The 14,048-nt window shown below is 38.2% G+C and overlaps 1 protein-coding gene and 1 long non-coding RNA gene across 3 annotated transcripts in view; both read right to left on the reverse strand.

Annotated features, from left to right (window-relative positions):
* Positions 1-161, reverse strand: part of LOC117414886 (transcriptional enhancer factor TEF-3-like) — a 32,380-nt gene extending 32,219 nt beyond the window's left edge. Inside the window, exon 1 of the mRNA XM_059026923.1 lies at positions 34-161. Coding sequence (XP_058882906.1) covers positions 34-40 — 7 coding nt within the window. The 5' untranslated portion in view covers positions 41-161. The remainder of the gene's footprint in view (positions 1-33) is intronic.
* Positions 161-12,388, reverse strand: LOC131737506 (uncharacterized). Of its 2 annotated transcripts, none has more exons than XR_009329153.1 (3): positions 12,136-12,388; positions 11,650-11,779; positions 161-289 (listed from the first exon to the last, which is right to left on the reverse strand). It is a non-coding gene; the product is annotated as an uncharacterized LOC131737506 (long non-coding RNA). The 2 variants fall into 2 exon arrangements; XR_009329152.1 differs by having other exon boundaries at positions 181-312.
* Between the last annotated feature and the right edge of the window lie 1,660 nt (positions 12,389-14,048).

Here is a 14,048-nt window from a genome sequence, read left to right on the forward strand (position 1 = left end):
GTCTAGTGGTTCTAGTGTTGAACTGATACCTACCGTACATCTTGCCCTCGTCAGAAAGGATGATCTTGCGTCGTCCGCAGGGTGGGTAGATGGCGAGCGCCTCATGGAAGCTCTGCTCAATGTCGGGGCTCCAGACACCCTCTGCATCGTTCTCTAGGGGCTTGTCGAGTGGCTCGCTCAGTGCCTCGCTGCTCCCCCCAGGGGAGTTCGCTGGGACCCAGTCTGCCGACGTGGTGCCGCTGGGGGGGACAGTCTGGGGTTCGGGGGCGGAGGGGAGCAGACTCGGAGTCTTGGGGGAGACAGCAAGGGGGCCTGCAATTAGACTACCAGTAAAAAGCCTAGAAACATATCAAGGCCGTTCATGACAAATACTGCTTATCGGGCCCTATTCACATTGGAAATTTGTTTCAGGACTGTGAAAAATACAATTTGATATTCATTCAATTGTTAAAGACTTCTGTTGGCTTCTCTTTGTGTAAACAAACTGTATTTTATTCATTAAAAAAACAACTTATCATCATATATTTTTTAGGAAGCTATAATACTCAACAAAACCTCTTTAGCGTATCAGGTAATATGTCATGTGTGGGGTCTCTTACTGCATGAGAGATGTCATCTCATGCAGTATACAAATTATACAATAAGAGACACCGTGCACACAATGTATTAACTTGAAAAAAATGAAGCTTGTACTCTACTTTTAAACATAAAAATGTGTTGTTGTTTTTTTTAACGTCAGACTTACACCCCATGTTCTATGTACAGGGTGACATCTGCACCCATAATAAGATGTACGGAATTTTGACAAACCCTAGGTGAGAGTTAGTCAGCAACAATTGTTAATAACGAACCTTTTCCTCTGTAGTGACTCGAACAACAGTGTGGCTAAAGGCTGTGCTACTTCTTATATTTGTAATTTGTTTTAAGGAAACCATCCAACAGCAAAAACATCAAACTCCTGTGTTAACATTTGATGTGTCTTTAATATACATATACAGTGCTCCCTCGCTGTAACGCAGGTTTCGGGGGACACACAATATGAGCTTTATAAACGGGGGAGGGGGTGGGGGGCGCCACGGGACACATCTGACTGAAATACAAAATAAAATAACTCCCTCTCTATAATGCACATATAGTGACCATATTATTTACAAAAAATAAATAAAAAATTTGTGGATTGTGGTTTTTAAACTATAAATAGCCTGGCTAAACGGCAGTCAGGACTTCAGTCTGAAGCGAAAGACAAGCAAACCAAGTGCGAGAAGGAGAGCGGTTTGGGAGAGGGGACGAGGGAATGAGCTCGCCCCAGGTTCAGCTGCCGGAGCGGGGCTGAAGCGAAGCTGAAGTGTCTCGTCTCCCAGAGAAAGCCGCAGCTCCTCTTGCAGCAAAAAAGGAAATACTTTAGGAAAGATAACCACGCAATAGGCCTAATATTTATTTAGTTATAAAACGAATGCTGAATAAGGTGTCTGTTATAAAGTGCCAGCATAGCTTTTCTTCAGTTCAGATACTGTATCAAAAGGGAGAGACAGAAACGGAAGTTAGACTGAGAAGTTGTTTACAGTTTGAACACCGGTACTGTATTTACTGTAGAAATATTGCATGAATCACTAGTATAGGGAATTGCATGGAGGAGTGGGCCAAAATTCCTCCACTGTGCTGTGAGAGACTAATCAATAACTACAGGAAGTGTTTGGTTGCAGTTATTGCTGCTAAAGGTGGCGTAACCAGTTATTGAGTCTAAGGGGGTGATTACTTTTTCACACAGGGGCATTGGGTGTTGCATAACTTTCTTTAATAAATAAATGAAATATGTATCAAATTTTTGTGTTATTAGTTCACTCAGGGTCCCTTTTATCTAATATTAGGTTTTGGTTGAAGATCTGATAACATTCAGTGTCATTACATACATATATATATATATATATATATATATATATATATATATATATATATATATATAGAGAGAGAGAGAGAGAGAGAGAGAGAGAGAGAGAGAGAGAGAGAGAGAGAGAGAGAGAGAGAGAGAGAGAGAGAGAGAGAGAGAGAGAGAGAGAGAGAGAGAGAGAGAGAGAGAGAGAGAGAGAGAGAGAGAGGGTGGCAGAGTAGGGGGAGGAGGTGTCATTACATACACATATATATATATATATATATATATATATATATATATATATATATATATAGAGAGAGAGAGAGAGAGAGAGAGAGAGAGAGAGAGCTAGAGAGAGAGAGAGAGAGAGAAAGAAAGAGGGTGGCAGAGTAGGGGGAGGAGGAGAAGAACATGTAGTCCAGGAGGGGATAAAGGACTACATCTCCCAGAATGCCATAGGAGTGACCCAGGAGGAGGTACACCTGGCTCCCATTAGTATAATGAAGCCCTGCTTCAAAGGGTGGGAAACACTACAGCCAGAGCTGTGTGCCAGGCTGTGTGAAGCCATGTGTTCGTGAATTAAACAAAAAAAAGGTACTGTGTAAAACCTTTTGTGTGTCTAACAGTGTTTTGTGTGTGTTTAAAAAATTGTTTTTTGGACTGGTAAACGGCTTAGCCGTCCAGTGTTTAGTAAGGGAATCTTCAAAAATGTTTAGTTAGCACTCCAACAAGGAGATCTTTTTTTTTTTGTTACTGTAAAATAATAAAAGTGTGCTTACGCGCTGAAATTTCAATACTGTGTTGGGTCAGTGTTTTTAAAGGGGCAAACGAACGTGAGTGAGTACAGCTTTGTGACTATATATTGTGAACGGTTTGTTCCGTATTTAATGTGGTAGCCAACTGGCAGTATGAGAGGTGACACACTGAGGCAGAATATGAGGTTGAGAAGAGGCGGTTTTATTATTTTAGTTAAAGCTCACACAGAACAACAAAAACGTTTATGAAAATAAACAAAAGAAAACCTGCCCGCTAATCTCACTTCTTCAACTCTCTCTATTGCTTGCACGAGCTTTCCTTGTTGCAAGGGGAAACGTATTGCTTTAGTAATTGCAGATCAGTCCAGGTTCCGTTTAGCTGCTGCTGGCAAGTGTAGATCCGGTCTTGGATCAGAAAGTCTCGCCAGGTAAGTGTCACGTGTTCATTTACTTTTATAATCCACAAGGATTGTCGGGTAATGAAGTTTGTAATCCTTTTTCAGTTGAACAGGTAAGTATTCCAAGTAGTATCTCACGTGGTACCGGGAAGATTGCACCCCGTGTGGTCCACACAGAAACAGGTGTGAATGCTCCTTTAGCGCCCTCTCACAGTCCTTGTGATTACCATAGCACCTTTGCGTTTAACTGCACTTTCACCTTTGATGCTGGAAACACCACCCAGCACCTTTTGTCTCTCCCCAGGTCTTTTTGCTTTCGTCTGTTAAACTCCCTGAGTTCCCGCGGAAAGGTCACCTGACAATTGACCACCGGGATCATGGGAGTTGAAGTTCCTTCAATATGCAATACCGCTCTCCACTGCTACATTTAATCCATCCGATTGTGGGTTTCTGGCTCACTTAATGCAATTGCATGCTTAAATATGAAGCAGCCATGTCTAATTTTTGGTGATGGTTTTTTTAATTGTGTTACTTCAAGACAGCAAAAGCTAAAACAGCAGCTTTGAACTCTAGATGATAAGGCTTACTCACGAAGACCAGGTTTATGAAATAGATCAGATACGAAACATAAATCTAAAGAGGCCAAACATAGCTAAAGAACAACAATGATCCAATATTTACAGCATACTATGGTTTAAATATATTGGTCAACAAAATCTAGTGATATACACAGCAAGAACTGACAGTTCTTTCCCAGGGTTCAAGGGAAGTCGGCCAGCTAGAAAGGGGGCGGAACTCCATTGCATTAATGCATTGACCCGGAAGGGAAACGACATGGCAGTCGCAGATTGGAGGGGCGGTTGCACTCGTTTACCAAGGGGTCATGTGTGACGGCATAAAAGGGGACGGAGAGACGCAATCTGCTCCTTCATTTTGGTTTGTGTTTTGAAACCTGAAAGGTTGAGTGTTTTGTTTGTTTGTCTATAATTGTCTTGTTTGTGATTATTAGACGGCTAACATTTTCTGGAGCTGTCGCCAAGGGCCAGCACAAAACCCAGAACAGCACTGCACTACTGTCACTGATAAACCTGTATCACTCACCATGAGCACTACTGCACGCACCCAGGACTGGTGACTGCGTTAGTATATTGTGGGGCGGATATTCATGTTTATTATTTGGTACTGCAAACCTGTTGTTATTTACTCCGTGCAGTACACATTGTTGTGTACTGCCGGGGGACTATTGTTTGGTTACCAGACCTGGATATAAAAACAACAATCAAACCTTTTACAAACTGGATTATAAACATGTCTGTCTGCTTCATTAACGCACTGCATCAATCCTGCACCTGTATGCTCTCAGCCTCTTTGCCACAGTGATTTATGGTTTTTTTTAAATGATTTGTCAGGTAAAAGATCAGTGTTTCTGCAGCCACTTACATCAGATTTTCCAAGGTAATCTGATTCTTTCGTTGAATACACTCGATCTGAACGTAACTGGGGATAGCCAGCAGTGCTGAACTACCAAAGGGAATCAGAATGGGGTGTTTTTGTGAACAAAAACAAAGCATCCCAGTGGGAATAATTTAAGGGGCATTTCTAATTAATGGAAGTGAAAAAATGAGAAGGGATTGTAAAGTGGAAAAAAGTTACAAATCATTAATGATTTTTTACTGGACATTATGATCAAGAGAATTATAAAATATAGTTGTAAACCAAATGTGTGGTCTGTATCACTGATATTGCCAGAGGTTATTACAGTGGCAGTTACACTGTTAATATTTACTGGACAATACCTGTAATGGGATATGATTGAGATGATCAAATAAATAAGCTGCATACCAAATGTGGACTAATTCAAAGCATGTGGTCTATACCCACTTATAGGGGCAGCTGAGTTCTATACTCAGGAGGCTGTGTGGTCCAGTGGTTAAAGAAAAGAGCTTGTAACCAGGAGGTCCCCGGTTCAAAGTCCACCTCAGCCACTGACTCATTGTGTGACCCTGAGCAAGTCACTTAAGCTCCTTGTGCTCCGTCTTTTGGGTGAGACGTAGTTGTAAGTGACTCTGCAGCTGATGCACAGTTCACACACCCTAGTCTCTGTAAGTCGCCTTGGATAAAGGCGCCTGCTACATAAACAAATAATAATAATAATAATATACATCCGTTTCTATCTAGGACAGGGGTGGCCGATCTTCCTGACCCTACAAGCCACATACCAAAATTTTCATATGGCCGCGAGCCGCAAGACACATTCTATAAAACATGAAATGTTTGCGAGCAAGATATTTTAAATACTAACATTGTTTAAAATGTTTTTTTTGGTTTTTTTTAATTCTCTCGAACATTATAATGGAATCTTGCACTTACTTTGTGCAGTAGTTGTTATCTCTTGATGGCAGCAAAATACACAAGAACAAGAGAGAACATTGCAGAGGCTTACAGTTTGTGTAATTTATATTGTATGGTGTTTTCCATTATTTCTGTTTATACTGTATATATTACGCACTTTAAAATATATTCAGTTATTACAAAGCAAAATACGTTAACTGACCCACATAAGAACAAGCTCATCCCTTGAAGATATGAATGCTGGGTTTAAACAAAAAAACTACTGTGACTACTGTGTGTATTAAATACTTTTGAGAGCTTTTGTGGATGACAAAGCTGACATTGTATGACATTGTATTTTGAAAGGGATTAGAGTACCTGCTCATGACGAGACGCAAGATATGTAAACAGAATATTAATTTTAATATTAATTTTAGACCTGCAATATAACATTTCAACATGCATTCTCTAGTCTAGTGCCAACACTCCAATTTTATGAAAAGATTCATTCATCTGAATAAGGTCATTGCCAGGAGCGATATTCCATGCCATACAAGACTTGCTTGAGTCGTTAAATCAGATTCTTTATTGAACACCGAAAGGAGCATCTGCTGACTGCTGAGGCATGCTTTTAAAAAAGCTAGCTTTTTTCTCTTTAAGTCTGATCCAGCAGGATATTCAGATAAACATTTGTTTCATAATGACGTTTGCTCGTCTTGTACAGAATACAGTGTGTAAGCGATTTGTTGAAGATGAGACACAGGTGAAAGAATACTTCCATGTACTACTCATGGAGGGTTTGCTCAATGCCATTATCTCCACGAAGGAGCACTTAATTCAAAATTATGAAATTCACTTTCAACTGCGCATCCGGCTTTCAGTCGATGTGATCAAAATACGCATTCGCCAGCGAGCGGTGTTGAAAGTCATCAAGTGATGAAATGTCCTTGCAGTGAACGTGCAGGCTCAAAGAAGAGAGAGAACGGGAGAGAAGAAAGAGTGATTAACATGAATGAATACAGAGAACAAAAATAATAAACTGGTTGTGTTTATTTGTACTTTCTCTCGTTTTTCTTTGGTTATTATTCTTTCTTCAGTTCAGTCTAGCCACAAAGTGTGAGTCACCCAGCATTTCACCGAGAGCCACACATGAACTGCCCAGGAGCCACATGCGGCTCGGCCACCTCTGATCTAGGGGCTTGTCTTGCATGTTCATAAACCTGTTCACATCCCTGTGTACACCTTGAGAAGATCTAACAAGAATGCTGGGACAGACAAACCAATCAAAATGCTGAACAAGATGCAAAGATCAATTACTGCAGTGAGTGCACAATTGTACAAGAACATTCATATTTAAACTCAACTGTGTAACTCTCTGATGATTTAAAAACAGTAATACATTGTATTGCACTGTCCCTTTTTAAAAGCAGTTTCCTTTTAAGAGACTTAAATGAAATGACTCAAACCAGATGTACCTCATCTCACTAATCTCCTAGCAGGTGTTTCCAGTCATTGTGGTTAAGCAAACTACAGCCCAGTTGGTTCTCAAATAAAGAACCCACACAGTGGCTGAATTGCACCCCAACAACTGCCTGAACACAACCACGTCACACCCTGGAAACAAGCTAGGGCAGGGGTAAGACTGGGTGCAGACTGGGAAGTGTGCATTTCTGAATCTGTTTACTGACACTACTAGCCAGACGAAAACACTTGCTAAAGTGCCACCTCTCATAGTTTCCCATAGTTTAGTGTAGGTGTGGATAGCTGATTCAACCAGAATCTTGCAAAAAACGCACATCTGAAACATAGTTACAGTTCACACAGTGCATCAGTTGCTGTAGCCACTGGTATTTGTAACGCAGCCCACAAGAAAACAGAAAACTTTGCCGTGGCTTTGACCATCTGCCAATCAGAGACACTTAGAAAGGAGATCTGTGTTAGGTTGGGAGATCACACTCAGAGGAATTTCCAATGGATGAATGTGCAAAGAAGAAACAGTAAAAACCAAGCAAAGGATGCGTGTCAATGAAGCCTTTTTTGACCCACAGCTTTCTTTAAAAATGAGAAATGAAATGGGCCGAACTAAATTTCTAGATTCGATCACTCCTAATTCTGTGTATGAATAAATCAACTTTCAATCATGAAGGCCTGGACTTTATCTCCTCTCAGACTATTTTAATCCTATCCTTGGCACTGGCTTCAAAATAGGGCCAAGTGTGTGGTAAATTATTATTATTATTTGTTTATTAAGCAGACACCTTTATCCAAGGCGACTTACAGAGACTAGGGTGTGTGAACAATGCATCATCTGCAGAGTCACTTACAATTATGTCTCACCCGAAAGACGGGAGCACAAGAAGCTTAAGTGACTTGCTCAGGGTCACACAATGAGTCAGTGGCTGAGGTGGGATTTGAACCAGGGACCTCCTGGTTACAAGCCCTTTTCTTTAACCGCTGGACCATACAGCCTCAAGTGTGACGTAACTATGAACATTGAGACTTACAGAAAATTGCGCTGGTGTTGTATTGTACTGTAGTTAGGGAGGGAAAAGGAAATACTGAGTGATATGACTAGAGAGGCAGTTATATATTTCCCCTCAAGCTGTCAAGAGTCCTAAAACAATCTGTCTATACGCACTCCAATCCCAGCCTCATTCCACCTGCAGCAATATTATAATAATAATAATAATAATAATAATAATAATAATAATAATATCTTTATTTTTATATAGCGCCTTTCATTGTGGACCACCATCACAAAGTGCTTTACAATAGGACATTTAAAAATAATAAAAGGTGACACATTGCCTTTCAGTCAATAAGCAACCACACAGCCGGACATTCCCTGTATATAAAAAAAAAAAGCCCTGAACTCTCCAGTTGCTCTTTTCTCTCTTTCTGCACTTAATTTAATGTTGTGTTCCCCACACAATACAAAAAAGAGAAAAAAGAGACTTTAATCCAGCAGAATGGGATACTTTATATTATCTACATTCTCATGAGTTTTGCTTTCCCACCCACCTAATATCCTATTACACATGTTCTCCATTATGTCTGTTGTTGTTTCTGCTTAGATCATTGTTATTAATACTAAAAATTTCCTTTTCCAACTTAGTATAACCATAAGGTGACACTGCTAGTGATAATGTTACTGTACTGCTATGATTATTTTAATATATAACAACACATTCATGATCCTCTGGTGCACAATATATTTTAAGAATCCTCACCACTGGCTTCTGGCCTGCAAACACACGGGAGGAATAAGACATACAGTATGAAACTTGCTACAAAGCAGCAAGAAGCAGCAGCTAAACAAATATGCTGAGATTTATATTGAGAAATAAAGACATTGAAAAAAGATTTCTAGTTGAAAAGTTTGTCATTGAACTTATTAAGCTACTTTGATTATTTTTAAATGTAGCACTGTTGTGTGTATAATAGCTATAGATTAGTTTATTTTGGAAACAAATACCTTTAATTTTGCAATTTTTCAACATAGTGCCCAAAGTATATGTACTGAACCATCACTCAAAGATATTATAGATTACTGAATACCGTTCAACACATTTTCATTGTTTAGCCCTTACTGAATATCTTCAGTCAATTAAAGAGATATAAGGGGAGGGTTTCAATTGAGGTTACCCCCAAGTCACTCCTACAAACTCAACTCACAGGGAAGAACCAGAGGGCATGAATTCACCTAGAAAATAAAAGAAATATGTGGCACAATTTACTGTATGTGTTTCTGAAGTGTTAATTGATAACACTGAAAGAACACAGAAGAAAACTACTTATTCAATTTACTGTATTTTGTTGAAATAGATGTACAGTACATCACACAGTGTGATTGCTACTTTGTCTTGTAATTTCATCCGAGCGGTTGAGATGCCTCAACAAATCAAAACTCTAGAAGATATTTTTAGACAATACCAGAAAGAAAGCTGTCTGAAAATTAAAAGCATGATACACTGATTTTAAACTAATCTATACAGTACTGCCTCAACTCTTCCCCCTATAAATAAGTAATTCTTCATGAAACTAAATACCAGATTCACAAACATTTCAGTTATTCCAAAGGATAACATGTGTTCCAACTGTGTCTATAACAGTATTAGTGTCCTCACATACTTTTTTTAATGTCAGTAATAAACATTATTATTACAGCACAGATTATCCATAATTACAGTATGGGCAGCAGTGTGGAGTAGTGGTTAGTGCTCTGGACTCTTGACCGGAGGGTTGTGGGTTCAATCCCAGATGGGGGACACTGCTGCTGTACCCTTGAGCAAGGTACTTTACCTAGATTGCTCCAGTAAAAACCCAACTGTATAAATGGGTAATTGTATGTAAAAATAATGTGTAAAAAAATAATGTAATTGTATGTAAAAATAATGTGATATCTTGTAACAATTGTAAGTTGCCCTGGATAAGGGCATCTGCTAAGAAATATAACAATAATAATAATAATAATAATAATAATAATAATAATAATAACGTGACAAGGAGAATCTCTCTGACATTCATTTTCAATGGGATTCAAAATCCTGTGATAAATCGATACTGAAAACTAATGTTTTAAAGAGTCCACTGACAGCATAGTAACTTATTGAAGGCTCTTACATGATTTTTCTTATTAAAAACCAGGATCTTAAAACAAGGAAAGACCCTTGCTCTAGTTAATAACTGTAACTAGAGGACACAACAAGTTATTTTGGAGGACTTAGTCTTGGATCTTATCTCCTCGTACACAAGATATGGCCTTTTATTTTTTTATTTTTTTTAATAGAGCTGAGCCAAAAAACTAAATAAACAAAAAAAATGCATTTATGTATTTTGACTTGTTACTACCAAAAGTTAGACTGTCCAGCTTTTACCTCTAAACCAAAAGAGCCCTGTAAGGCTGAAGAGCCATCTGCTGGGCAGCCCTTGGACATTCCCATGTTAGACATTGATTTGTGTTTTGGAGGCTATAATAACATTGCCATGCTCTTAAGACTTGTAGTGGTTTTCTGTCTTGCAGTGATACAATGGGTGTGTGGGTCAATTATCCATAAAATCAACTGATAAGACTGTTTACACACCCCATTCGGGTAAAAACAGATTTATATATTTCCATAGTCTATTAGTAATGTTTTTGATGAGGGGGGGGGGGGGATGTTAAACCAAAATCACAAAGAAAAACACTGAAAAGCACTGCCCTCATATATAAAAGCTCCATCTCCCTGTTGAAAATCAGTGCTGTCACTTGCCCGACAGAGGAGCTGACAGCAAGAGCTCGGTTGGCAGATGCCTCCATCTCGGATTGCACACATTATTGATACTTTAGGAGGTACAGTCTCAAATGTGATGGCTGAATTGAAAAGCTAATACTGTTTAATAGATTAACTGTTATATATAAACATTAGCTTTCAAGGGCTGAAGGGTTCAGTGGGCCATTCTTAGTGTAGGTTTCTACCCCAAGTTCTCTAAATGATTTCAAATGATTAGTAATAAGGAATGTTCCCGTTGGAACAATTGCAGACTTCACATTGGTCCTGGTCGCCTACATTACTGTATACCAGTTATCAGGGATAAGCACCCTCTGCAGGTTTATATTTGTGTTTCAAGGGAATATGTGATCAATAAATAATTACGTTATTATAATGAATAATGGGGTATTATTATTATTATTATTATTATTATTATTATTATTATTATTATTACAAATAGTTTAGTTCTATATTTCACGTATTAGACACAGACAGGTGAATAGCAACAGGTAAAATAGTGTCCTATAAAAAATACATAGAAGAGAACAAAAACTACTTACTGGGTACGAAGAAAAGGTTGCTTGAGAAATGCAGTCATGCTATTTGATTTTACATAGACGAGAAGTACAGCATGTTGGTTTACACTTCAACTAACGACTTGGTAGCAAATAGAATAGAGACCGAATTGATATTAGTAATTGCTGTATGTCACATGAATAGAAAACGCATCAATATTTTAAATCTCTTTTTGTCAAGATTTTTGTTTTTACAAAGCACTCTGACACTTTCTGTTTACTATAGGCTAATAAAAACATGAAATCACACTGCACACACATCTGCATTTTATCAGATTATATATATATATATATATATATATATATATATATATATATATATATATATATAAACAATAATAATAATAGTTATGATAATGATAATGCCGTTGTATATTTCAAGTTAAAAAAAACTATGCTGTCTAGTCAAATAGAACGACCAATATTGGTCAAAAAAGCAAAACCACAAACATAATCTGTGTTACTCACCTTCTGAAGAACCGTTTAATTATACTTTAGCGATTTAAAAAAAAAAAAAAAAGCCAGGTGATGCCTTTATTTTGTCATGAGGTATTTTCTTTCTTTTCAGTTTCCAAATCTTGTAAGATGTCACAGCTGGCTTTAAAGTAAAAACAATAAACAAACAGACATTAAAACATTAATTGTTGTAACATTATTATTATTATTATTATTATTATTAACTTTTCTTAGACTACTGGTGGCGTGTTTTTTGTTCCCACTGAAATATAGGAAGTCGACCTCCAGGATGGAAAATGTAAAAAAAATAAAAAATAAAAATAAAAATTGTGATTGTTAAAAATTCAGGGAGATGGGGAACGACAGACAGTAATAACACATACGTTTTTAAATTCAGTGTGCTTCATTACAAATAAAACAAATTAACAAACAAATGCACAAATAACAAATAAACAGAAAAATACAAATTAATCAAAATATAACTTCAAGGAAACTCACCTGTTGGAAGTTTTAAAGAACATGGCGCTGAGGATCATTGGCAAGGGAGGGGAGTGCAGCACCGGTGGATTTTAGGGGTCGATTTTGGAAGGAATATTGTACTTTTCGGTCCCCAGCAAGGAACGCTGGAATTCCAGGAATTGGGACTGGTATGAAATGAAGTCTATGCGAACGAGAGAGAGAGGCAGGGTCTACGTCATGCAGCGCGGGGGTGGCTAAGGACCGGGCAAGGGGAGGGATCGGGCGGGAAAGGAAAACAGATTCGGTTCTCGACAGAGGAAAATACATCACAGGAACCCCCCCCAGAACAGGAGACCAGTGGAAGAGATAAAGAGAGGAACTGCTTGAGACACACTGCATTACAAAACAGTTTAATTCTATATAACGCATTCCATGACACGAGCTTGTTGCCATTAATTAGTTAGTTAAAAAAAAAAAAACACACACACACATTTGGAGCTTAAAATGAAACTGAAAACAGACACACGTCACGCAAGATTCAGATTCAATTCTGCCCGCTACAGTCTTCTGAATAGTTAAATCTGATGGGCCCGTTCATACTTTACTACAGTACAAGGCTGCAACCTTAATTCCAAAATAGTAGGCTACTTGAGTGGAATGGTTTATGTTGTTGATTTACTTGATTTGTACTTAAGCAACTATTACTGATATATGACAAGGGCTTTGGGATAAACAGTACCAACCAGCCCTTCAAACTTTTTAAACTTGTAAGCCTTCAGAGGTTGCAGCAACAACGTTGGTGAATAGTCGCGATACTGCAGATGTATTGTTTGTGGAGGCTACTCAAGTCAAATTTCACAGCTTTAATTGCTTAATTTTGATTTTTTCTTTTTAAGGTTTTTTTTTTTTTTTTTTTTACATTGTAGCTTATGTTTTTTAATCTTTCTTACATTTTCATACCTGAGCTTTTGGAAACTGAAATCTAGTGGCCTAAATTGAAGTGAATACCTACATAAGACAAAGGCATACTGGTATTCCACTTCATTACTTCCTTCTAATTGCTTTTAAAAGGAATAATATCCAACAGAAAAACAGCCATGACATGCCTCACAATCCAACGCTGTCTTGGCCTCTGAGGTTCTTATTGTGCTGTAGGTGTAGGGGGCTGATTTGGAAGCAGCCTGTAGAGCACACAGGTCCACCTGGCGTTGTTGCTTTCATCACACAACAAACCTAAAGGCTGTTTTTTGTACTTTAACATTGAGCTTGTCATCAAAGGATGAGCTATGACACCTACTTTATAACAAGAAAAAAAAAACCGAAATTAATTTGAAAAAACCAAAATACACAACGTGGTATTGCAACGTTATTTATTACACTGCATATATGTGGCTGATCACTAATATCACTGTCAGTAACATTTCATTGTCAATTATCTTCTATTTTAAATGAACACACTATTGCTGTATATAAAGACATCAATCAAACTGAATTTCTAAAGCAATGTTGATGCTGAAATTGTAATAGCGTGGTCGAGTTGTGGCCCCAGTGTGCTTGTGACTGGTGTCCAATCGTGTTGTGTTTGTCCCTCGTTCCATTTGTGCTGTGGGCTGTCTTGTGTGTTGACCGTTGCTGAATAAAGTCTGCTGTTTGGCAAACGAGCTCTTGCTGTGGTCGTCTGGCTCCCGTTTTCCACCCAACGTTACAATACTTTGCAATGTGCGAGTCTGGGAACATGTCTACTGCAGATTTGCTGAACTAGTCACAAAATGTTTCCTGTGGAAACGCTGGCTTGTGACTGGCTTTTTGTGTTTTTGTAATCTCATCACTCGTGCTCCCATATCCCACCGTTAAAATCAGTCCTGCATAGTTTACAGAATGCATTTATTTTTCCAACTATCCTTATGATTATGTGAATATGTTGCGTTCCAAGAAATTTGAATCTCTATTTT

This window comes from Acipenser ruthenus, chromosome 7 (assembly GCF_902713425.1).
Source record: "Acipenser ruthenus chromosome 7, fAciRut3.2 maternal haplotype, whole genome shotgun sequence".
NCBI classification, from domain to species: domain Eukaryota; kingdom Metazoa; phylum Chordata; class Actinopteri; order Acipenseriformes; family Acipenseridae; genus Acipenser; species Acipenser ruthenus.